General features: G+C 47.1%; 1 protein-coding gene and 1 pseudogene across 6 annotated transcripts in view; one reads left to right on the forward strand and one right to left on the reverse strand.

Moving 5' to 3' along the window:
* The window catches only part of LOC147034663 (transcription factor MafK-like), a 52,757-nt gene extending 26,361 nt beyond the window's left edge, over window positions 1-26,396 (reverse strand). Inside the window, exons 1-2 of one of the 6 annotated variants that reach the window (XM_085886939.1) lie at window positions 26,195-26,396; window positions 23,410-23,499 (exon numbers count right to left, since the gene is read on the reverse strand). In XM_085886939.1, coding sequence (XP_085743065.1) covers window positions 23,410-23,454 — 45 coding nt within the window. In that variant the 5' untranslated portion in view covers window positions 23,455-23,499; window positions 26,195-26,396. Of the gene's footprint in view, window positions 1-23,409; window positions 23,500-24,288; window positions 25,105-25,152; window positions 25,549-25,569 lie in introns of those variants that run through there. The other 5 variants (XM_085886943.1, XM_085886936.1, XM_085886945.1 and 2 more) reach the window with 5 other exon arrangements.
* On the forward strand, window positions 9,731-11,031 carry LOC147034664 (uncharacterized; annotated as a pseudogene).
* Window positions 26,397-27,021: the final 625 nt, after the last annotated feature.

Consider the following 27,021-nt stretch of genomic DNA (forward strand, 5'->3'; position numbering starts at 1 on the left):
GTTAAAATAGGTGTACCATATCCCTGTGTTGTAAGAGGTGACCAGGGTTGTGTCAGGAAGGGCATCTGGCGTAAAAAAAACACGTGCCAAATGACTATGCGGATCATACGGATGATCCACTGTAGCGACCCCGAACGGGAGCAGCCGAAACAAGAAGAAGATATATATATATATATACATATATATACATATATATATATATATATATATATATATATATATATATATGTTATTTCTGTTAACGTCTGCACACATTTTGATGTTTCTCCTCTGAAACTGCCGGATGTATTGTCGCCACTTTCGGAATGCGGGTGGTCTGTGGTCTCATGAACAGCATGGGCTCTGTGAGATTGCGCCAGATGGACAGGTTTGGGAATTTTTGGCAATTTTCTAATTTTTACATTCGTTTGCATGGCGATGTGTGCCATCACCGCTGAGAGGCGTAATGACGTCATGACATCATCGGTCATTCGCTGGCGTCATTACGTCTGTCGTCGACAGACCATCACCGCTGAGAGGCGTAATGCCACTCTGATAAAACAGCGTCTGCAATGTAAAACCCTCTTCTGCACATGCTGACTACCTTAGAAGGTGAATTTGACACAAAAAAAATGTAACAACAAACATTGTATATAAAGAAATTCGATAAATCACATTGTGAATACTGGATATATTGACGTCCTAACGAACCCTCATTTTCGAAACTTCGCACAGAGCGCAGGTTTCGCTAGTATACATATATATCTGAATATACATATATATGCATGAAGAAACATATATATATATATATATATATATATATATATATATATATATGTATACATTTATTTACATATGTATATATATATATCCATTTATTTACATACATACATACATACATATGTGTATAATGTATGTACTTTTTAATATAATATAATATATGTACTTTTTTATCCATCCACAAAGGCATCTCTTTCTCTGTCTGACAAAGGAGTGTAAAAGCCCAAAAGTTCAGCTTCCCTTTGCACAGCAGTTGGAATAACTTTGCAAACTTTCATTTAATAAACCCGACTGTTTGATCTATCCACCGACGCAGTCCGACATTCCTCTTGACAAAGTTAAATGTATTCCTCTATCATTGCATGGCTGTGTTCTGTGTTGCAAACCTCGTGAGTCTTCCTCTCGCTCTGAATATAACAGTGGGGTTGGATATTAAAAAGAATCCCCATATTTTGACCTGTGGTCGAACCTCGTGTTTAGATTTGTTTCAGCAAATTACTTCACAGTTCTGTTGTTGTGGATAGATTAGAATATCATATTCAAATGCATTTGTAATTCCACTGTCTACTTAAATTTTAACATGAAATGGAAATGAGAGAGAGAGAGAGAGAGAGAGAGAGAGAGAGAGAGAGAGAGAGAGAGAGAGAGAGAGAGAGAGAGAGAGAGAGAGAGAGAGAGAGAGAGAGAGAGAGAGAGAGAGAGAGAGAGAGAGAGAGAGAGAGAGAGAGAGAGAGAGAGAGAGAGAGAGAGAGAGAGAGAGAGAGAGAGAGAGAGAGAGAGAGAGAGAGAGAGAGAGAGAGAGAGAGAGAGAGAGAGAGAGAGAGAGAGAGAGAGAGAGAGAGAGAGAGAGAGAGAGAGAGAGAGAGAGAGAGAGAGAGAGAGAGAGAGAGAGAGAGAGAGAGAGAGAGAGAGAGAGAGAGAGAGAGAGAGAGAGAGAGAGAGAGAGAGAGAGAGAGAGAGAGAGAGAGAGAGAGAGAGAGATATATATACAGAGACAGCTACAAAGAATACAAGTTGGTGACAAGAATATAAGAGTATTTTTCGATGAATATATTACTTTCTCAAGAGGAAATGCACTCAATCAAAATCAAACTGAAAGTAAAAAGTAGTTTTCAGTTTTATTTTGATAGAATGTTCAGGTACTCTCGTGTTTATATTTGTAGACACATTTGTCCACAGAATGCAGGAAAACACTTTCTGGAAATCAAAATGTTTCTGGGGAAACATATCACCAAACCAGGTGGTTCACATATGCTCCGATGATATCAGCACTCTCCTCCAATTCAAACCTCTGAGTCAACCCCAAGTATTTTTCTTCTTCTGTACCTGCCCCTGATATTTCTGTGTGGAAAGAGAAGTGTGCGACATTTTCTGTGCTGGAAGGTTGCTCTCACGTTTCAAGTTTGTGTGCGTGTTGTCTCAAGTGGCAGCACAACATTTTACAAACTGAACTGCGAAACTCCTCCTCATACGAAGGTTGATCAGCAAGTTCGAGACCTAACGTAGAAGCAGAAAAATAAATATGGGTGATTGTTCATTTAAAAGTTGTGAAAAAACAACTGAGTAAAAATAATTAACTTGCTTTCTTCACTTTTTAATGCCAGACCACAGACTTTTCACAACTGCTTGCACTCAACATGCAATCAAGAAGACCGCTTAAAGTGTTGCCTTTAGGCTAGTACCGTGTCAAATTCAAAATCACAGGATGGACCACTTTGTTCAGAGCCACCAACAAATGCAAAACTCATGTGATTTTGACCCACTAATCCCTCCACCCCCACTCAAATGTACAAATCCTTGTCCTACCTCTTTCCTCCAAACTGCTTTAATCTCCTCTAAACTTATTTTCCATAACTTTTCATTTCTTCAGCATTCTTTACTCCCCTTTGTTTCATCCAGCACCTTTCTCTTCCTTTTCTCAATATATACCCCTTCCAATGCATACATAATACACACACCCCTCTCACCACCACTTCCCCAACCACTTCCCCCAAATGACATTTAGTGACTGGTGAGATTCCACTGAGAGATCAGAGCCTCGAGAAATAAATTTCAAGGCAGAAGGCCATCTCTATATCAACAACTGTATGCAATATATGCAAGTATCATGATAAGTACTAGTGTCACCCAAGTGCCATTGCTGCACACAGTGAGACTATTACACTCTCATGACCTCAGAATGCAGACAAACGCATTTCCATTGGGAATAATACTGTTCAATTAGCACGTAACCAGGGAGAACCAAATCTGGACTGAGCTTCATAACGAAGATACAGGAATAACAATATCCCTAAAATAATCAGAGAGGAAAAGTGTGAATCACAAGACAAAACAGGACCTGAACAACTTTTCAAACTTAAACTATGAAGATAAAATTCCACAAGATATGATGTTTGTCTATTTAATACCTACCCTGTCTCGATTTAATGTACAGTATTAAAAGATGTGGAATAAAATCATTCAAATCATATCTTGAGGACCACCAATAAATTGTGTAAATCAATGATTTAATCAATCAAATCTTTTGACTGGTTATTGCATCAGCAAGGTATTTTTTAATGTAAAAATGTGTAAAATTCATTCTAAATTTTGTGGGTTTTTAAAATTTATTTAATTGTGAAATTCCTCAGTGATGATACCAGGTTTGCCACTGATCATTTTTCAAAACAAGAACGTTTGATTTTCAGCGTAATCGTTTATCTCTTCCCCTAAACCGTGGAATCATCGACTAGATCATATTTGAAAATCCCCGTCATTGAATAACTTTTCATCCAAACTTAAGAAAAAAAAAATTCCCTTGTTATTGTTCATAGATTCTTTTGGAAATCCATTGTGTATTTCTCTATTGAATTCTCCTGCTGGTGCCTTCCACTGATCTATTGATCAATTCATTCACTTTGATAAACAGTCTGCCCAAGAACACGTTTCTCTCATTTATACCATGGTTTACTTATCTCTGTGATGTAATTTGATGTTGTTTCGTATTTTGTGGTGAATATCACCTTGTATGTCTGAACGTGTTCCGCTGCATACTATGTTGCTGTTGCTGAAGGAAATAAATGTTGTTTAAAAAAAAATTGAAAATTGAATAAGGAAGACTACCATGTGTTATATTTTCTTGTCCAAACAAACTAGACCACACTTACTGGCAAACCCTTTGAGCTTGTTCAGTGAAACACAAGACAAAAGAACACCACATTTGGGTTGGCCTGCTAATGTTCTCATCTGAAGCTCTGGCTTAAGATGTAGTGAACCCATGTTCAAATCCCTTATATCAAACGTGTTTTTCCATAGACTCCTAATGTCCTTGTCATTCATGTAGAAGTACATTGGTGTCTACTAATGTGATACATGTACAAGCTCAACCATGAGCCCTAGACATTGTTGGGTAATAACAAAAACCCTGCAGTTACTGCAATATAATAATATCATTTATTTTATGCTGTGAAGGCACATCCAGCTGCCGAGGTAGTTTTATTGGCAAGTACAGGTGAAGTCGCCTGGATGGGTCGCCACTCCGACGCATGGTTATTGTGATGCATAACCCAAAATGGTTATTACCCCAGTACACTGGTACTCATTTCACTAACCTCGGAAGGATGACAGGCTGAGTCAACCCCACCTGGACCTGGTGTTAATTAAACGACCGACAGGGGTTCAAACTCAGAACCTTTAGGTTCCAAGCAAGCCACCTCAACCGCAAAGCCAACATCAGGCTGTAACTGCAATAACTGTGGCAATATGTGGTGTTTCTGCTCATGCTGTGCTCAAGAGTAAAACCATTCTCATCCAAAGACATTTAATGGCGAATTGAAAAATTGGGTCAAATTTACAGATGGACGTTATTTTGGCAAGTACAACTGCTGTTTCTCATACCAAGTACTGTGTGTGTGTGTGTGTGTGTGTGTGTGTGTGTGTGTGTGTGTGTGTGTGTGTGTGTGTGTGTGTGTGTGTGTGCGTGCGTGCGTGCGTGCGTGTGCGTGCATGCGCGCGCAATGCAATTCCACATATTTAATTAAACATTATCTGCGTGTTAGCTCACCTGTACGCAGACTGATTTGCTCAGGGTGTCAGCTCAAAAACCTTCTCTTACAAAATGTACCATGAGATTTTCAAATTCCCCAAGAGGGTGAGAGCAGAGAAAACAGCTCGGTTTGTGTTAGTCAATCTACAAGCATAGTCAATGACTTACAGCCTCACATCTCTTGCATGCACGCGATTGCAGATAAGACAGGTGGATTAATGCATTAAACAAGGACATCATTATACACCCTAACTTGCACGACACTTGGTGGACATTCTTTTGCAGGATCCTATTCCTTCGAATACCGACAGCACATTGAAGTGGCAAGCAGACTATCATCTGATGTACCCATCAATGATCATGGACTTTTTTTCGTGGTTTAATGACAACTACAGTATATTGTTGCGGAAATGGTTCATTAATGGGTTATGCTGCGGAAATGGGCCCTTAGTGTGTTATTAAATATAGGATTAGCCCAAATTCCCCCAAAATGCATGTTTAGCCAGGTTGTTTGGTAATCGGACGTTACATGTGTCGGGAGGTGCAGCAGGCTGTCCAGTGTTCATACAATGGTGGTGTACCGATAGGCACATTCCTCTTCTTCCTTCCCTCCTCCTAACCAGCCCCCGCCCAGCGCTCTGATAGAGTCAGTCAACGAGATGTGTCAGCAACCCATTGGCGGAGAGCGGCTGCAAGCTTGAAGGATGGACTGATCACGTATCCCCGGGGGCGGTCCAGAAGAGCGAGCCCAAAAAAGGCAAGGGAGAAACTGCTAGTGTCGAGTCTGCGATCGGCTTCGAGAGAAAGGCCCACCTCGAAAGGAACTGGCTGCTTTGTCGGTCTGGGAACGGCTTGTGTGAGTCGGCGATCGGCTTTGTGAAGAGTGGCTTGGCCGGCTGTTCCTCCTCGGTTATGGATCCAGCCTGCAGGACCTCCACAGGTTCATCCTCAGTCCAGTCACGGAGCCTCTGACTGTCCTTACTCACTGCATGGCTCGACACATCTTGTGATCCCATCGATCCGCCTGTGGTGCCCAACACCCCGATTTGGCCGAGTCTGGTGTACAGGCCAGGCCTGGATTCGCATACTGGATCTTGTGTGAAACCAGCTGGAACCTACCATAGATCTTTCGCTCTTGTGCTGTCGACTTTACGGGGGCTGAACGCGCTGAGGCTGGTGCGTGAGCGGTGCGACAAAACGAGGCCGTCGCCGCCATCTTGCCATGTGGCATGCGCGAGCGATGCCGATACGAGTACGAGCGCCATCTTGCCACACTGCATGCTTGAGCTTGGGCGCTCGAATCCGACAACATCGGCTTGTCACGAGCCACATTCGTGCCTTCGACACTTTTCCTCATGTCCATGAGGCATCACCAAGTCCTCCGTGTCTTGTCTGCATGTTGTCTGCATCTTGTCCAGGCCTAAGGTTTATTCCGCTCGAGCTCCCTTCGAAACCCGTATCCACAGCTCCCTAGTTAAGAGCGTGTTATAGATTAATTATAACGTTCGTGAATGGCTTGTTTGTGTCTTGTTCCCCGATGTGTCCCCAATAAATCTGGCTGAGTTACACGAAAGTTGCCGCCTTGAATTTATCCATGCTGCGGCGAGGAACAATCCGCTCGATTTGTATATAAAACCAAAATGGACTACGGACTGGCAGACTTCGCTCGGTCTCTGACAAACCAGTCTGTAGCTGGGGTCTTTTCCAAACTGGTATGGCCCAGGTATACTTTGGTATTGTGATCTGAGGCACGTGACCCGAGACCTGTGCTGAACTAGCCGGCGTTATAACCCCTGAGACGGCGGTGCTGATAAAGGCCCGGTCACACCTTGACGTTTTAGCCAGCGATGGCAACGTGTTAAAATTTATGTAAAACTCTGGCTTACGTTGAACTTTTGATGTTTTTTTTTAAAGATTCGGACGTATTCATAGCGACTTGGTCTTATGTATAACGCATTGGTGACTACACAGAACGTTTCGTTGTGTTATAGATAACTTATACCAACGAATGCTGAACCTGTTGTCGGCCTACACAACCGATGCCCAACGATAGTCTAACTCAGGCATAGCGCGTTGCACGCATCGCCGACGATGTCGTGGCGTAGCCTATTAAAAGGCTGACGCACAACGATTCAAATCATAACTGCCGTAGAAATGGAAGGGTCAAAATCGCGGTCACACCTTGGCGATCTTGCCAGCGTATGCCGACGTAACAAAAAGTGTGTCTAAAACGTTGGGGCACGTCGAATACGGTATGGGTAAGTTTGGTATGCGCGAGTAGAACGCTAAATACGCTATCATAAGTCGTAGTAAGTAGAGTACGTCAAGAAATTTTGAACATGTTCAAAATTTTACGACGTACTCGGCGTATGACACACGTTCGCATGCGATGAGGATAAGTTTTACACACGATATGTGGACGCTTACACACGTCCACAAAGGCTACTTATAAGCTACTCATAAGTCGAAACGCGTCGCGGTAATGTCTTTTTTACGCGAAACTTATTTCTAACTTATGTTTGACGTGCTTTGAACCAATTCTTTACGTAGCCCCAACACACATCGACGTATGTAGACGTATTCCAATGACGTCTTACGGTCGACAAAAAAAATAAATGAACGTGTTTCTAGGTTACAATTGCCATATAAAGACGTGTTCCCAGCGGTTTTGGGAATTGGTATATAAAAATGGTGTTCATAAAAGGGGAACCCAACAGTGTTTTCGAGTCCTTTTTGAGTCGATGTCCATGTCAGCAGTAACAGTATCAGTATCAGTATAACTATTAGTATTAGTAGTAGTTTGTTCATGTTGGCAGTAGTAGGTGGGTGTGAGGGGGAGGGTGTGGGTTATGATGGATCCTCCTTGCGTCCGCGTGTCCACGGGTAGGTTCATAGGCTGCCACTCAACGATTTAAATGGCTGCATCTCCACTATTGAAAGTAGACGCTTGCGCTCAACAATTGGATTTTTTTTACACTCAACGACTTTTAAACGGTACCACTCAGCTAGTTTCATTGTTTACAATGAACGATTTAAATTGCTGTCACTCGCCTTGGTTTTTTTTTTTTTTTTTTTTTTTTGACGCTGGGGTTTGGAAATTTGAAACGTTTCTTCTGAACGTGTTAAAACGCTCAAACTCGACTATTTTAAATAGACGCTGCCGATGGACAATTGGAATCATAGCCAAGCTAGATATCGAAGTGTGAACATCCTCGTCATGCCGAAGAAAAGTTTGAAGAATGCTGCAAATAAGTGTCCTGGCCGTGGCCGTGGACGCTGACGCAAGGACGATCCATTATACCGACGTCTTTCAGCCTATGAGTAACTTAAAAGTAACGTCTGTCGACGTGTGGCAACGATCGCGTAACGTGCCAACAACACGTTAATCATAGGTAGGAAATAAGTTCCGGGTACTCTAAACACTACCTCGGCGTGTCTCAACTTATGATTAACTTTCAAGTAGCATGTGTTGACGTCTGTCAACGATCGCAGACCGTGCCTACAACTTGTGGCCAGCGTAGCGGGACGTGTGAGTCATACGCCGGCATACGTCGTGAAATTTCAAGCATGAAAAAATTTGAGGACAACCGAAAAGTACAACGTTTAAAGCCAACGTACAACGACGTATGGCAACGTACTACGACGTATGGCAACGTACTACGACGTATGCCAGCGTGCTCTCAATGTTATCAAAACTTACCCATAACGTATTCAACGTGTGCCAGCGTTTTAGAAAAAAAATTCAAAAATCGGCATACGTTGGCTAAAACGTCAAGGTGTGACCGGGCCTTAAGTGACGCCGAATCTTCAACATTTGGCGTCCGGAGCGGATGAGAATCCCTCCACCGTTGAATCGATAACACTGGTGTCCGGAGTGGGGTGCGAATCCCTCCGTCGCCGATCCTCAACACTGGGGTTCAGGGGTCGAATGAGAATCCCTCCACCTCCATAAATTTGCAGGACACCGATTCAACAACATCTGGTGTCGTTCGCACCCCGAACATTGGTTACGAGAGGCGCGGGGGGGGGGGGGGAAACAAAAAAAAAAAACTTAGCTTGCAAATTCCAAATTAGGTTTGATTTTATTTTGAGCGGATTGGGTGTAAAACTTCGAAATTATAAAGAAAGATGGAGTTGCAAAATGGCGGCGCGGCTCCACCTCAGTGCGACACGAAGCGGGAGAGGGTTTGTAGGAACAGAGAAACGAGCCGTACAGCACGAGGAAAACGCTCCAGCCCACCGTTTCAAACGACGTGGTCACAGCATGCGCCATGGCAAACGAAGCAGGACGACAATGCGTACATTGATGAGATTCATGCATGATTGGCGGATACCTTGGAGCAGAGGAGGTGTGATGGGAATTATATTGAGGAGTTACAAATTAAATTGGACGAGGCACTACGGCAGGCAGACGAGGTTCAGGAAAATTATGTGCACAGGGAGTCACAACAATTGGCCGATGCACAGGAATGAATTCGGGGGCTGGAAAAGGACTTAGCCAACACAGTCGAGGAACTACATGGAGAAACGACGAAAGTAGAGTGGTATACCCGTAATGTGGAGTGGTTTACCCGTAGGTTGAAAGAAGAGAACAGTGAACTGAACAAAAGAATAGAGGAGGAGCAAATTAGTAACTCCCGGGATAGGAAGAGCTTGGGGGAAGAATGGAAAACAAAGCTGGAAAAGGAAAAACGGGAACACGATGTGGAATTGCAACAACTGAAGGAAGAGATAAGATCAGGCAATCAGATAAGAGAAAGCCTAGAACAGAAGATAAAAAGAGGAGAGAAATATCTGAAATAACTGAAGGAATATGGTAAGAGAATGGATGAAATGAGGAAGGAAGCATGTGAAAGAGGTGTGGAGATGAGCAAGGAATTATGGGAAAAAGCTTCTGAGTTACAGAAACACCAAAACAAAGAGAGGGAATTACAAAACGAGCTGAGGATGTTAAATGAGGAAAGAGAGAGAACGGAGAATGAAACGTTAAGGAAGCACACTGTGCAGATTGAACAGTTAGAAGCCAAAGCAAGATTAAACAATGAGATGGAAGAAAGAGTAGTGAAAGAACAACGAATGAAGCAGGAAAAGGAAATCAATCAATTGAGGAAAACGACGAGATTGGAGAATGAAGAACAAGAGAGACGGTGGGATAGGAAACAAAAAGAACATGAATTTGAAATTGATCAACTAAAAGAGAGAGCAAGGTTGGAGTACGTGGAGATAGTGAAAGAACAAGGAATGAAGCAGGAAAGGGAAATCAACCAATTGGGAGAAATGACGAGATTGGAGAATAAAGAACATGAGAGACGGTGGGATAGGAAACAAAAAGAATATTAATTTGAAATTGACCAACTAAAGGAGAGCGCAAGGTTGGAGTACGCGGAGATGGAAAAACTCCAGAAAGATAACGAACAACTAAAAAGGCTCAGAGAGGAAGAACGACTCAAATGGAAAAGAAAATGGAGCCAGGAAGTAGAACAGCACAATAATATGGGATGTGTGGCATCACCACAGGGAGTAATGTTAGTGGTGCGGGACTTGATTGACATCACTCGTCGGATGAAACAACAATGAGAGCAAACCCTGGTGAAGGAGACATTGAGGGAGCAAACGGGGTTGTTGACGAATGAAACACATTTTGAGCAGGTCCAGCATGTGGAGCTGACAGCCCCAGAGGAGTGTGGCGAACCGATGATAAGCAACCTGCTGGAGAGACGCGACCGGACCGAGGTGATTCTGGAACAAAGCAGGTACGTGGGCATATGCATACATGGTGTGGACGATGAGCTTAAGTTAGGAATTGGATTTTATGTTCATGAAGAGACTCTGTCCGATTGAGTGCACGTATGCGTGACCCCTGAATGTGTGTGTGGAGTGCCTGTGAATGAATGCTGTGAGCCCACATTCCAGACTACAGCACCGGTGTGTGCTGCCAAGGCTGAAACATGTGTGGGTACTCACGTGGCGGTCGAGAAGGTAACCCTGGAATGCGAGGCATTTAGTCAGTACGCAGGCAAAGTTGAATGTGTGGAACGTGAACACATAACCGTGGAATGGGTGGAACCTGCTGTGTGTGGGAGTCCTGAGCTGGAATGAGTGGTGACGTAGGGAATAGGTGAGTGGTGCAAGGGAAAATAGAAATGCCACCAGGACAGAACTTGACACAGGGGACAAAAACCATAATGGACAGCTCCGCATGGGTTCTTGAAGAGTTAGAGGTGCTGCGTCCAGGAGTAGGCTTTAGTAATGGGATTTTGATTTCTCTCTCAGCCTCGCAGGAACTTCGGGGTAGAGCGCAGATGAGTAGCAAGCGTCACTGGCAAGTGTCACATACTCCCCGCACCCATTTCAGAACAGGAAGAGGCCAGTAGTGACACCGCCATGTGTCACTTGGTCTTCAAACCTCTCTGAGCCACGAGGGGTTCGGCTTGCTGAGTGGGGTTTATCTGTCTTCAGGGAGTTAAAGAGAAGAGGGGGAGGCCGATCCCCGATTGGGGTTTAGCTGACTTCCACGAGCCCTGGAGAAAAGGAGGGGGTGGACCTCAACCCCAATTGAGACATGACCCCTTTGAGCCATGGCGGCAAGGCGGCGGGGCCATGTAATGGGTAATGAGGGATTCCTTCCCTCACTCCCCTTCCAATGAGCCAAAGAAGCAGGCCATATTGGGATGTAGAAATTTTGATTGAAAAATTGTATCGAGAGTGATTGCAAATTGAGACTGACAGAAGGGATAAGATTGGCACGAGTGGATTTTGGTGATTATTTAAAAAAAAAAAAATTAGTGGAGACATCACAGGCAGAGCATAAAACACACCTGAAACAAGTGGATGGCAAAGAGTGGCTTGTTTGAGGAAAGACTGAAATGCCAGGTTAGAACCATGCAGAGGTTCCATGGGCTGGCAAAGAGATTTTGATGTTTTGTTTAACTTGTTGAAAATAAACGATTAGGGCAGTATGGAGGAGGCCAGCGGAGGACGGACGTAGTGACAAATTGATTGGGGTTTGATGAAAAAGTGTACCAGTTAAATTTGATGACCAGGTGGGATCCGAAGGACTGGTGTGTTTTTGCTTTAACATAAAAGTGAAAGGTGTTGGATGGTATTGTGGAATGGGTGTGTGGCACTGTGGAATGAATGACTAAAGTGTTTGGGGTTAATGGCGTGTTTGTGCGAATGAGGAGAGCGAGTGCGAACAACGTACCCTGTCAGTAGGAGTCTCCTTACCAAGTTAGTGTCGGTTAGGGGGACTTAGACGATTTGACATGGATCCTGGCTGCTGTTCCATCGTGCAGGCAGACTGCTAGGGGTAGGTGCAGGCCGAGGTATGGTGGTGCTGGCTGGGAGTGTGACATGGTGTTGGAAGTTAGTGAGTCGGGAAATAGGGCACCAGGGCTTTGGGGGCTCCTGGCAGGTGAAGGCTGTCAGAGGTGCCAGGAGGGCACGGTAGGTTTTGTGCCAGGAGAGCACAGTATGGGTGCTAGGAGAGCACAGTATGGGGGCTAGAGAGAGCCACCCCTTAGTTAGGAGCGCCAGAAGCATGCTCAGGTGAACCCCGAGGTCGCTGGCTGTCCTCCACCCCCGACTGGAAGCAGGCAAAGAGGCCTAGTAGTAGTCACACGCCCCAGCCAATGAGTTATGCCGAGCACCACCAAATGAAAAAAAGACAAATAAGGGCCTTGCCCAGGTTTTATAGAATGGAACAGTGTGCCAGGTTGGGAAAGATGGGTCATTAGGATCATTCCAGCCATAGCAGGGTTTGTTGCATTGTTTAGAGCTAAAAGTAAATGGTTAGGTTCGATGAACTCTCCTCCACACCATTCATGCGTGACACCTGGTACGAGTAGTGTTGATGGGAAAATTTATTAACAAGGGCCAGGCTTGGTCACCGTCTCCAAGTGCCAGAGAGGCCACCAGCGTGTCATGAGCACACACCCACGAAGATAATAGTTCATTAAGAAACACACCATCCTGTCTGCTTAAAAAAAAAAGAACTTATTAAGAAGACCAGACCAAAACAAGTCCTGCCAAAGCAAGTCAGGCAAGGAAGGGTAAGGGTACACTCCATCTCACCTGGTCTGAGGTCATCACACCCACTTGCGACCTCAAGAACGCCTCCAAACTGCATTTGCTTACTATCGATATCACCGCCACCTGCTGTCCAATGCAGGGCTTGTTGCCAGCTGCTGCTTGTGAGTCGGCCATATGGGCCAAAGTCATTTTGTGGGCCATAGGGGCCAAAACATTTTTGTGGGCCATTGAGGCCAAAGTGCTTTTGTGGGCCGTTGCGGCCGAAGATTCATGCCATTTTGTGGACCGTTGCGGGCGAAGATTCATGCCATTTTGTGGGCTCAGTGGGCCGAAGAACTCTGAGATTAGGCCACTGGGCCGACTGAACTAACCTGGTGAGAGGCCAATAGGGCCACGAAGTGAGGAACCCTTAGGGGTGAATCGACAATACTGCCTGGAGGGGGCATGAAGGAGCGAACACGTTGGGGAACTTTGAACCTTTGAATGTCCTGCTCCTATGCAAATATTGGTGTTAAAAGTAAAATTGAATGCCCTCCCGTTCAAATCCATAATTAGAATGTGAAGTAGTGTGCATAGAGTGTGAATTTGTTTGTTAGATTAGTGATCCGACACACTAGGATAGGGACATGCCAATCTTACTGTGACACTTTGGTTTTTGGAGTGAAGTGCTTCCCATTTTGTGGGTTAGAGTAAATTGGAGATTTGTGCTGTACGCTGGACAGGGCCATTACCGTAGGCTGCCCCAAATAGAGGCTCGAGAGAACTTCGGGAGAAAGGTGGGGGTAGTGTTGCGGAAATGGGCCCTTAGTGGGTTATTAAATATAGGATCAGCCCAGATCCCCCTATAAATGCATGTTTAGCCAGGTTGTTTGGTAATTGGACGTTAAATGTGTGTCGGGAGGTGTAGCAGGCTGTCCAGTGTTCATACAATGGTGGTGTACCGAGAGGCGCGTTCTTCTTCCTTCCCCCTCCGAACCAGCCCCCGCCCAGCGCTCTGACAGAGTCAGTCAATGAGACGTGTCAGCAACCCATTGGCGGAGAGCGGCTGCAAGCTAGAAGGATGGACCGATCACGTATCTCCGGGGGCGGTCCAGAAGAGCGAGCCCCAAGAAGGCAAGGGAGAAACTGCTAGTGTCGAGTCTGCAATCGGCTTCGAGAGAAAGGCCCGCCTCAAAAGGAATTGGCTGCTTTGTCAGTCTGAGAACGGCTGGTGTCGAGTCTACGATCTGCTTTCGTGAGAAACGCCCGCCCCGAAAGGCAAGAGGAACTGCATGAGGGGAGTCGGTGATCGACTTTATGAGGAGGTCATCGACAGGTTCATCCTGAGTCCAGTCACGGAGCCTCTGACTGTCCTTACTCACTGCACGGCTCGACACGTCTTTCCATCCCATTGATTCGCTTGCGGAGCCCAACACCCAAATTTGACCTAGTCTGGTGAACAGGCCAGGCCTGGATTTGTATAATGGACCTTGAGAAACATGCTGGAACATACCATAGATCTTTCGCTCTTGTGCCGTCAACCTTACGGGGGCTGAACGCACCGCAGCTGCGTGCGTGAGCGGTGCGACAAAAGGAATACGTCGCCGCCATCTTGCCATGCGGCGTGCGTGGGCGGTGCCGATGAAAAGGAGGCCATCGCTGCCATCTTGCCATGCTGCATGCTCGAGCTTGGGCGATCGAATCCGTTGACATCGGCTTCTCACGAGCCGCATTTGTGCCTTCGACACTTTTCCTCTCGTCCATGAAGCACCACCAAGTACTCCGTATGTTGTCTCCATCTTGTCTGCATGTTGTCTGAATCTTGTGTGCATCTTGTCCAGGCCTAAGGTTTATTTCGCTCGGGCTCCCTTCGAAACCCGTATCCGCAGCTCCCTAGTTAAGAGCGTGTTATAGATTAATTATAACGTTTGTGAATGTTTTGCTTGTGTCGTGTTCCCCGATGTGTCCCCAATAAATCTGGCTGATTCATATGAAAGTTGCCGCCTTGAGTTTATTCGTGCCGTGCTGAGGAACAATCCGCTCAATTTGTATTTAAAACCAAACGGGCTACGGGCTGGCAGACTTCGCTCGGTCTCTGACAAACCCAGTCTGTAGCCGGGGTCTATATCCTCAACTGGCAAGACCCAGGGGTACTTTGGTATCATGATCTGAGGTGTGTAACTCGAGACCTGTGCCGAACGAGCCGGCGTTATAAGCCCTGAGACGGCGGTGCTGTTTAGTGCCGCCGAATCCTCAACAATATAACTAGAAATCATCACAAAATGCAAAGCCCATCCACATCCGCTTTGTACTCAAACTAAACAACAAAAACAACAGCTAAAAAAAAAACAAAAAAAGTAAAATTAATTAATTATTTTCTCCATATTCTCAAAATAATGGTTTGATGAAAATTTGATGACAAAAGTTCAAATGGTGAAAAAAAATAAAAATAATAAAGTTATGGCTTGGACAGAAACTGACACATATAAACACACACACACACACACACACACACACACACACACACACACACACACACACACACACACACACACACACACACACACACACACACTTGCAAACCCCCCTCTCCCACTGGATGGCAGATAGGTTAACTATAGAGTGTAAATACATGTAGGATTTGTATGAGTACCAGATATGTTTAGAGCTCTGTCAGCACTTTCATAAACTAATAAATACAACAGATAAGAAGCCAACACAAACTTTTTTTTTAATTTTTGCTGAAAATATTTTCAAATGACCAAAGACAACCTTCAGACAATTTCTGGATATAAACTGTGATGGAGAGGTCCTCCAAAGTGTAGCAACTGCATTCCAGAGAAGGTGCACACCACTAATTTAGAAATGCCTCTTGCAGAAAGACGGCTGGCAGGTTATCTTCGAGGTACATGCACCTTGCCTCTGAACTCTCTAGGCTGGGTTAGCATTTCAGCAATGCTCACTCTGCAGTTTCGCAGGCAGGGCGATTCATCAATGTACGTGCCATCCTTTGGATGGACATTCAATTCAGTGTCTCCTGCCAGCATTAAATGGTGGACATTAAAGATCCCACGGTGTCCTTGTTGAAGAGTCGGCGAGCTATCGCCGGCATTCTGAACAAATTAAAAATTGCTGCCCAAACTGATTTCTTGCAAGGCAACGACAATTCATCAAGCACAAACATTGCCAAGAGACTTCTATGGCAGCACCGATACCCTGTTAGCATGGTATGGTAGACTGAAGAAGAATAAGAAATTGCATAAAAACTGCCAACTACTTTTACTTTTTTTTTTCCCCACTTGAGTGTACTGAAGACACTTTGGGGGTATTCTTCTTCTTTTGTATGCAGCACAAGGCTGTGGGGTAGCATCATTGGCAAAGGGCACAGCTGTGCCACTCTGTAGGATAGGGACAGGAATTTGGAATTTATTTGCGGTGCCGGTGGTAGCTCACCTACTCTTTGGGAAGGACACCGTGGGATCCTTAACATCCACCAACTAATGCCGGTAGATGGGACGCCCAATTTATTGTCCATCCGAGAGACGGCGCACATATTGATGAATCACCCTGCCTGTGAAACACTGGAATGACAGCTTATAGCTGGATCAGGATTCGAACCCAGGCCAGATGGCTGAGAGGAGTGTGTACATTGGGGGAGGAACCTACAATAACTTGAAAAAATCATGCGAGGAATGCAAAGTGGAAAAAAACGTTATTATTATTCAACAAAATAAAAAAACATGTATTAAGGAACATGTTCATAAAATAGACAATAAAATCGACACAATAGAAATGCAATAAGTGACACTTCGTTCGAATATCGACGTTTTTTTTTTGTTTTAAAAAAATCTCGATATTCAAGGATCATCTGCATGAAGAAGTCAAATTTTACAACTACGAGTGTACTCTCTGACAAGTCTGAAGATGACGATGGTTCACGAGCGGTATTTGACGATGTAGATTGTTTCAGAAGTCAAGGATGAGACAATGTGATAATGTTTGACCAAGTTATAAAAATGATCAACATGATGTGGTACGGGTGACGGGTTATTAGCTGCAAAATATCGAAAACCTGGTTTCGTTCAACAAGTTTAAAAATTTGACCTTTGCATAACCTTTAAAGGTCACAAAACAATGTTGTGGACATTAAAATAAGGAAACAGGATACGTGCGATAGCTTATTGGAGTTAGTTCGTCGAAGAAGGTCAAAAACCCGGATTGATTCCCACAACTTTGAAAATTTGACCTTTGTGAACTTTAAAGGTCAAAGGTCAAGGATTATGACCTTTGGTGCAAAACTTCCTGTGGAAAATTCCAGGAACAATATAACGTCATATAGGCTATATGGCATTTCGCACTCCTCGGATTATCCAAACTTTGATGAAATCAGCGTAAAAACAAACTTGTTGGGGGCGCCACGGGAAAGGTGTTCGAGATGGAGCAAAATGGTTTCAAGACTTTAGGTGGGGAATGACCTCAAGATTATGCATAAAAAATATTGTCATCCTCGCTATCAAAGTTTGGGCGGTCAAATGATTTTTATGTCAAAATTCGCAATTTTCTAAGTTCGTGACCTTGTGACCTTGACCTTGGGACGAAAAAAAAAAAAATCGAGCTCCGTGGGGCTATGCAGGTGCCATTGGGCTAACCAAATACCGAAACCCCTGTCAGATTCAACAAACCCTCAAGAAGATGCAAATTGAAATCGGCTACCCCCTAAAAACATGTTTTTGGGGTGTGGCTCCACCCATAATGGGCGCACCATGCCCATTCTCAGGAAAACACAACTAGATCAGAGATATAAACCTCCCACCAAAATTTTATCAGGATCGGATCAAAACCCACGGAGCTATGCTCGGGAGAGACAGACAGACAGACAGACAGACAGACACACAACAATAACGAATATAGTGGTCACTTATTTTTTTCGTGAAAACATTTTTCCGTGAACCAATTATTTTTTTCGTGAAAATATTTTTCGTGAACCAATAGATACATCCGTAATACGTTTTAAGCAGTTGAAAAGGTGGTGGAGGAACCATGGGTTTTTCATCGGTAGCATTTCCATTACCCCATTGGCATAAAGAGTGAGCCAAAAGTATGGACTAGCTTCCTGCCAGATGCTGCGTCACAGGAAGATGACTCCTTCCTGAAGGTCATTAACGAGCAAACTGGGTTTTAATTGGCAATCCAACAGCAGTGTGAATTTCCCCGAGACGAGCTCAAATCTTTGATTTTGAGCTCAAGTCCACCACAACCACAGCTGCACCTCCTTGTCGTTCAAATGAACCACTGGGCTTGATTTATAGCAATGCGTGTCACAAACTTTAATCCATCTCTGCTCTGAAAGCTTTAGTAAAGCACCAATTTGGCTCACAGATGCATCAAAGGCTCAAAGCAAAGCATCACCACATTTTGGCTGCCAAGACTGGGAGTCGTGCCAGCATCTTGATGGAGCCCTGCAGGCTGGCGGTGAAGGTGTGACCTATGCAGATCTATCACAGAGGCAGCAGCATCGAAAGCATTTTTTTTGCAATTACTGCCATAATTCGATGATATTCTTTTCATTTTGTCGAGAGATGATCTAGTATTGTTTAACCTTGACGAACAACAACAACAACAACAACAACAACAACAACAATTACCAGAAACAATCCCAACAAGGATGATCATGAAACGATGCCGCACGGTGTTCTGCTTAAAACACAAGATTAGTGATTATGTAAGTACTATGTTACGTTTGGAGAAAAGTGAAGCTTTGAAATGATCTCACTTTCCCATCAGTTTATAATTTGGCCATTATTACGTTCTTTTGTTGTTACCTCCGCCACTGAAGGTGGAAGGAAGTTCGGCTTTCACCCCTGTCTGTCTGTTTGTTTGTCTGTTTGTTTGTTCGTGTACACCATATCTCAAAAAGTTGCGGACGGATTGGGATGAAACTTGGTGGTCCCGTTTGGCGTGTGACAAGGACGAATTGGCTCGATTTTGATGAAGATCCGAATCCGATCTGGATACGAGAATAATTTAATTTCTCAAGTGATTCTTCACCATTGAGAGATTGGGCCAAAAACGATACATAGCATGACATTTCAAAAATTTATTGCACCTGATATGTTCTACTGGATCAGGCAATGCATGGCGGAGTTGTGCGCTCTACCGAGTCCCCTTCCAGTTGTGTATAATTTTGCCATTTGCAGGTAAAAACGTTTTCTGTTTAAATTGCTGACGCATTCGCTACAATAAATAAATAATGTGCAATGGGGAATTCTGATTGTGATTCCCATTTATTTTGTTTGTTGCTATGCAGTTTGTATTTATTGTCACCGTGATAACAATTGACACAATTGCTGCAGTAATTCACATAAGCGGCCATTTCCGTTATGGTAATCCCAGGGGTGATGGGCTCTTGCTCTCATGGGACGCAACCTTGACCCTTGCTCGAACCCGAAGGTAATGGCCAGAGACGGACATCTCACGAGGTCATCTCGGGGGGTCAACGGGGGCGTGGGATCCACACGATCGGTTCCTATAATGAAACGTCCCCGTCGGAAGCATCCAATCGCAACCGCCAGAGGCGAGGTGGCCGTGCTAATGGGCCGGGCGGCGACCTGAACTGGGCCATAAACAAGATGCGATAACGGAAGATTCCGCCGACGACAACACGCGCCGGGCATGTTAAAGGCGGAGCCGCGTTCGCACCGCTCGTCATCGTCGCAACAAAACGGATTCGCTTGTCACTGAAAATCTGCTTCCCGATGTGGCCCCGGGGCTGCTGCGTGCACTGCTTTTGCCGCGAAATAATGCTGCGTGGCACGTAAGCGGTGTCCAATTAATCGATTTTATAACGGATTCCATCATGGGTCTTTTCGCCCTAACTCAGCACACGCCGAACAGCTGACGGCAGCAGGAAAGCTTGGGATCCGCGTCTCCGCGAAAGTGATGGCTCAACGAAAAGGCGCGCCGGGCGGGCTCCGGGCCACGCGACTAAATATAGAGTGCGCGCGCTCGGTCTCACACGCCGCTCGCCCTCCCACGTGCCCTGCTTGCTCAGTCTCACACGCCCTCGCTCGCATCCTCACTCACACACAGCCTCGCTCGCATGCTCACTCACACACACACACAGCCTCGCTCGCATGCTCACTCACACACACAGCCTCGCTCGCATGCTCACTCACACACACAGCCTCGCTCGCATGCTCACTCACACACACACAGCCTCGCTCGCATGCTCACTCACACACACACAGCCTCGCTCGCATGCTCACACACACACACAGCCTCGCTCGCATGCTCACACACACACACACAGCCTCGCTCGCATGCTCACACACACACACACACACACACACACACACACACACACACACACACACACACACACACACACACAGCCTCGCTCGCATGCTCACTCACACACACACACACACACACAGCCTCGCTCGCATGCTCACTCACACACACAGCCTCGCTCGCATGCTCACACACACACACACACAGCCTCGCTCGCATGCTCACACACACACACACACACACACACACACACACACACAGCCTCGCTCGCATGCTCACTCACACACACACACACACAGCCTCGCTCGCATGCTCACTCACACACACACACACACACACACACACACACACACACACACACACACACACACACACACACACACACACACACACACACACACACACACACACAGCCTCGCTCACATGCTCACTCACACACACACACAGCCTCGCTCGCATGCTCACTCACACACACACACAGCCTCGCTCGCATGCTCACTCACACACACACACACAGCCTCGCTCGCATGCTCACTCACACACACACACACACACATCCTCGCTCGCATGCTCACACACACACACACACACAGCCTCGCTCGCATGCTCACACACACACACACAGCCTCGCTCGCATGCTCACTCACACACAGCCTCGCTCGCATGCTCACTCACACACAGCCTCGCTCGCATGCTCACTCACACACGCCCTCGCTCGCATCCTCACTCACACACAGCCTCGCTCGCATGCTCACTCACACACACCCTCGCTCGCATGCTCACTCACACACACCCTCGCATGCTCACTCACACACACCCTCGCATGCTCACTCACACACACCCTCGCTCGCATGCTCACTCACACACACCCTCGCTCGCATGCTCACTCACACACTCTCGCTCGCATCCTCACACACATCCTCGCTCGCATCCTCACTCACTCACAGCCTCGCTCGCATCCTCACTCACACACAGCCTCGCTCGCATCCTCACTCACACACAGCCTCGCTCGCATCCTCACTCACACACAGCCTCGCTCGCATCCTCACTCACACACAGCCTCGCTCGCATCCTCACTCACACACAGCCTCGCTCGCATCCTCACTCACACACAGCCTCGCTCGCATGCTCACTCACACACAGCCTCGCTCGCATGCTCACTCACACACACCCTCGCTCGCATGCTCACTCACACACAACCTCGCTCGCATCCTCACTCACACACAGCCTCGCTCGCACCCTCACTCACACACAGCCTTGCTTGCATCCTCACTCACACACATCCTCGCTAGCATCCTCACTCACACACACCCTCGCTCGCATCATCACAAGCCCCTTTCACTCAGTATCACATAACCTCGCTTATGTCCTCACGCACACTGATCACATCCTCACCAATCTTCGACTGCATTGCAAGCTCAGTCTCATACACCCTAGCTACGAGCACCCTCACGCATCATTGTTCGGTCAGTCTCACGCACGCCCGAACACTCACGTGCTGCCGCTCGTACCCTCATGTAGGATGCCACCGGCATCCTCACATATCCCCTCTCACACCGGAACACATCCTCTCTTACAACCAAGCACATCCTCTCTCACCTCTCGCACATCCTTTCTCACATCTTCACATATCTCCTCTCACACCAGAACACATCCTCTCTTTCACCCCAGCACAGCCTTTCTTTCATCTCAGCACATCCTCTCTTTCACCATAACACATCCTCTCTTTCTCCATAACACATCCTCTCTTTCACCATAACACATCCTCTCTTTCACCATAACACATCCTCTCTTTCACCATAACACATCCTCTCTTTAACCCCAACACAGCCTTTCTTTCATCTCAGCACATCCTCTCTTTCACCATAACACATCCTCTCTTTCTCCATAACACATCCTCTCTTTCACCATAACACATCCTCTCTTTCTCCATAACACATCCTCTCTTTCACCATAACACATCCTCTCTTTCACCATAACACATACTCTCTTTAACCCCAACACAGCCTTTCTTTCATCTCAGCACATCCTCTCTTTCACCATAACACATCCTCTCTTTCACCATAACACATCCTCTCTTTCACCATAACACATCCTCTCTTTCACCATAACACATCCTCTCTTTCACCATAACACATCCTCTCTTTCACCATAACACATCCTCTCTTTCACCATAACACATCCTCTCTTTCACCATAACACATCCTCTCTTTAACCCCAACACAGCCTTTCTTTCATCTCAGCACATCCTCTCTTTCACCATAACACATCCTCTCTTTCTCCATAACACATCCTCTCTTTCACCATAACACATCCTCTCTTTCACCATAACACATCCTCTCTTTCTCCATAACACATCCTCTCTTTCTCCATAACACATCCTCTCTTTCTCCACAACACATCCTCTCTTTCACCATAACACATCCTCTCTTTCTCCATAACACATCCTCTCTTTCTCCATAACACATCCTCTCTTTCTCCATAACACATCCTCTCTTTCACCATAACACATCCTCTCTTTCACCATAACACATCCTCTTTCTCCATAACACATCCTCTCTTTCACCATAACACATCCTCTCTTTCACCATAACACATCCTCTCTTTCTCCATAACACATCCTCTCTTTCACCATAACACATCCTCTCTTTCACCATAACACATCCTCTCTTTCACCATAACACATCCTCTCTTTCACCATAACACATCCTCTCTTTCACCATAACACATCCTCTCTTTCTCCATAACACATCCTCTCTTTCTCCATAACACATCCTCTCTTTCACCATAACACATCCTCTCTTTCTCCATAACACATCCTCTCTTTCTCCATAACCCATCCTCTCTTTCTCCATAACACATCCTCTCTTTCACCATAACACATCCTCTCTTTCACCATAACACATCCTCTCTTTCACCATAACACATCCTCTCTTTCACCATAACACATCCTCTCTTTCACCATAACACATCCTCTCTTTCACCATAACACATCCTCTCTTTCACCATAACACATCCTCTCTTTCACCATAACACATCCTCTCTTCAACCATAGCACATCCTCTCTTTCACCATAACACATCCTCTCTTTCACCATAACACATCCTCTCTTTCACCATAACACATCCTCTCTTTCACCATAACACATCCTCTCTTTCTCCATAACACATCCTCGCTTTCACCATAACACATCCTCTCTTTCACCCCAGCACATCCTCTCTTTCATCTCAGCACATCCTCTCTTTCACCCCAGCACATCCTCTCTTTCACCCCAGCACTTCCTCTCTTTCACCCCAGCACATCCTCTCTCGCACGGCATGTTTTACCTTCAAAGCCTTGTTCGCCTTGTTGTTGTTGTTGTAAGTCGTCATGCCACGAGCAGTGGCGCAGAGCGTCCAGCCACGGGAACAGAGAAGCTACAGGAACAGAGCGGGGAAGAGGAAGACGAGAGAAAACAGATGATTGGGAGTGTGAGTGTGTGTGTGTGTGTGTGTGTGTGTGTGTGTGTGTGTGTGTGTGTGTGTGTGTGTGTGTGTGTGTGTGTGTGTGTGTGTGTGTGTGTGTGTGTTGGGGGGGGGCGAGGTCGCAGAGGACAAGACTTTGAGACAAGGGATGAATATTGAAGAGAAAGTGGTAAAGTACGTGATTGATAGAAAACACTGACAGGAAGAGGAACATAACTGTGAGGAATTTACAGCGGGAATGAGACAGACGTACACGACATTGAGGAGGCAAGGGAGACAGACAGACAGACAAACAGACAGACAAACTACAAAGGTAGTAAAGAGCAAGAGAAACTCATGTTGACATCCCGACGTGTGTGTGTGTGTGTGTGTGTGCGTGTGTAAGCGTGTCTGTGTGTGTGCATGTGTGTGTGTGTGTGCGTGTGTGTGCGTGTGTGCGTGTGTAAGCGTGCGTGTGTGTGCGTGTGTTGTGCGTGTGTGTGCGTGTGTGCGTGTGTAAGCGTGCGTGTGTGTGCGTGCGTGCGTGCGTGTGTGCGTGCGTGTGTAAGCGTGCTGTGAAGTGATGTTTCGTGAAGGAATTCCAAATGAATGGAGGAGGCGTGAGGAGGGAGGGGGAGGGGGAGGGGGTGGAGGCGGAAGAAGGATTTCTGTCGAACAGCATTTCCACGCAGCCCCTCCTCTCCCTCTCGAAACTATTCCCACACATACATCAGACGCAACGTCACCACAAGCCTAACAAACCCGGGGTTGTGATGATCGAGCATTAAGGTGATGCTCGAGCTTCTCCACCGATGTCGGGGAAAATCTGCGCAAACAGCACAAGACACTACTTACTATACCATTAGGAAGCGTTTGGAGCAATTGTTCGATAGAGGGAGGGTCGACCCGGAGGAGGAGGTGCAAGGGGAGGGGCAGTATCTTGGACACGCTTGGCATGGATACTCAGCCACGCCCAACGTCGTGTCCCGCCCGGAGTCAGCACATCCGACAAAAACAGAGGGATCGCGCTCGACCGGCCACGGGGAGCCGCACGCGGGTGGAGGGGTCAGAGGGATGTAAGGGTGGAGGAGCTGACCATGGGGGCTGGGAAAGGGGAGACCGAGACAACTTTGAGCCCGGATCCCTGTTATGTCGTCCTCCCCGCAACCCCGTTCCCATGCTTAACCACCGTATCGCCCCGTCAGCGTGCGGTTACATAAAAACCGCAAAAACAACTGCTTTCAGTGGGTGGTATTTTTCATGTTTAATGTTGTTGTTGCCGCTCCTGCTGCCCCACCCCTTTCGTCGTCTCTGCTGAGGACTCTCCACCGTGGAGGGAACAGTTATGTCGTCGAGGAAATCGCTGCACAACAAACTCGGGTCCATTCCCAAGCCCGAGGAGTCGCACGGAGTTACCAAAAAGAACGGTTTCAACGGCGCCAAGAGGCCGCTCGCTTCCGAATGGGTCGTCACAAACAACGTGCGCAAGTTAATGCACAAACGCCGGAATGAAATCGCCCCGTCATTGGCTCCACGTGTCGATGCGCTCGCGCAGGGGGACATCGTCACAGAGCGAACACCCCCTCCCCCCCCCACACCCTTCTGCACAACACCCTCCGTTCCCACCTCACCACAACGAAGAACTAGCCGTCGATCCCGAGCACGGCCAAGGCCACCTGGGCCGGCTGGACAACTGATCCGACGGGGGGCTCGCGGGTTACTCGCGACAAGGGTCACAATCGGCCGGATCCGAGTCGGCACAGACGCCGCCAGGTACGCGCACCTGGCGCACGTGGTGCGTTTCTCAAGCTCTTTGAACACCAACGCACGAACAGGTTATAATCCTGGGAGAGGGGGAGGGGGGACGTGACCAACAATGCGGTACGTCACACGTCATCGTTACGAATCAACATCAGTCACACTGAGGGTCCGAGTCAGGGAGTTTGTTTCCATAGTTCCCCGATTATCGGTCACAAAGCATAAACAAGTTCCGACGTGCTCGCAATGAGTGCGGGCGTACGACGAGACGAACACGGTGGATACCTGCAGGACACCTGCGTCCGCACACACGGCCGAGCGCGGCTCCGTGCGTACCGGAGTCCGAGGCGCAGAATGGCCGCCCCGAGCCCCGGGCTCGGCGGTCTATGTCGCACCGCGTGTCTTCGACTCGGCGCAAGTTCTTTTTGACGAAGAAAGGAGACGAGGGAAGATGTGGACGCCAACGCCCGCTGCTGCCCCGGAGAGCCTGGCTGCGTCCGTGGCCTGAGCGTATGGATAGAGGAGACGAGAGGGAGGGAGGTCGACGTTGCCGAGCCGGGTACGAAGGACGTCCGCTGGATGAAGCAACGGAAGCGGAGGAAGAGTGAAGCACTCAAAATGCCACCGACGAGGAAGAGCGCAACGCACTGTTTTGACTCTCTCTAGACATGTGGACGTCCCCTCCCCACCGCATCCACCTCCCCTCTCCCCGCGGATCTGTTCCACTGCAACCCCTCCCCTGCTCGCTGTTCAGCACCGCTCCCTCGCCGTGCATCCTCCCATCACTGTGCGTGATGATTCAGCACGGCGCGACACGGGCGGGCGTGCACATTCAGCAGAAACAAAGCGGGCTCCGAGGCCCCGTGCAGCCAGTCTCCTCCACACGCGCCTCCCAGCGGCTCGTACTCACCCAGACACGGCGCGGGAGCGACGGCTCGTCCTCGATCCCGTGAACGACGCGGCTCCTCTACCTGGCCCGCTACGGAAAGCGCGGAGGGCGCATCAAAGGTGCGCTTTGGCGAGGCACGCGCGTGCGAATGTCAGACGTCATATGATGTTTGGTCATATGATTTCATTCATGAAATCGGGTGACGTAAGCGCGAAGGGCCCAACCGAGGGAGTGGAAGCGGGAGGGGAAAAGACGACGCACCCCCAGTAGGTGCCTTTTTCCATTCCGGGTCAGAGGAAGGCGAGGCGCGATGATGATGCACCACCTAGGGCATATCGTGGAAATTACACCTCATGAAGAACGTACGACCGATGGGCAACGAGCATCACAAACTGTCAATATGGACAAGACCCTGGAAGACAGGGAGGTCGACCAAATGATGGAATTGAAAATGGAGAGAGAGAGGGAATTGAAAAATCGGCTGGCCTCAAATTGCGTTGACTGGAACAGAATGGACCGTATGAGGGTGGCCTTCGTCCTGCAGTGGACTCATTCATCGGCTGGTCAAGTCAAATCAAGAGGGGGTGAAGATGTGTTGAAGAAGTATGGGGATACGTTGAAGAAGTATGCGAAGATCTTCAAAAGAAGCATACGCTGAGGAAGGATACGATGAGGACGGATGCATTGAAGGAGGAGTAGGCGTTGAAGAAGGATGTGTTGAAGAAGGATGCGTTGATGGAGGATGTGTTGATGGAGATTGCATTGAAGAAGGATACACTGAAGCAGGAGTATGCATTGAAGGAGGATGCATTGAAGGAGGATGCATTGAAGGAGGATGCATTGATGAG

The sequence above is a fragment of the Eptatretus burgeri genome, chromosome 1 (genome assembly GCF_056783735.1).
Source record: "Eptatretus burgeri isolate ZD-2024b chromosome 1, Ebu_testis_v1, whole genome shotgun sequence".
NCBI classification, from domain to species: domain Eukaryota; kingdom Metazoa; phylum Chordata; class Myxini; order Myxiniformes; family Myxinidae; genus Eptatretus; species Eptatretus burgeri.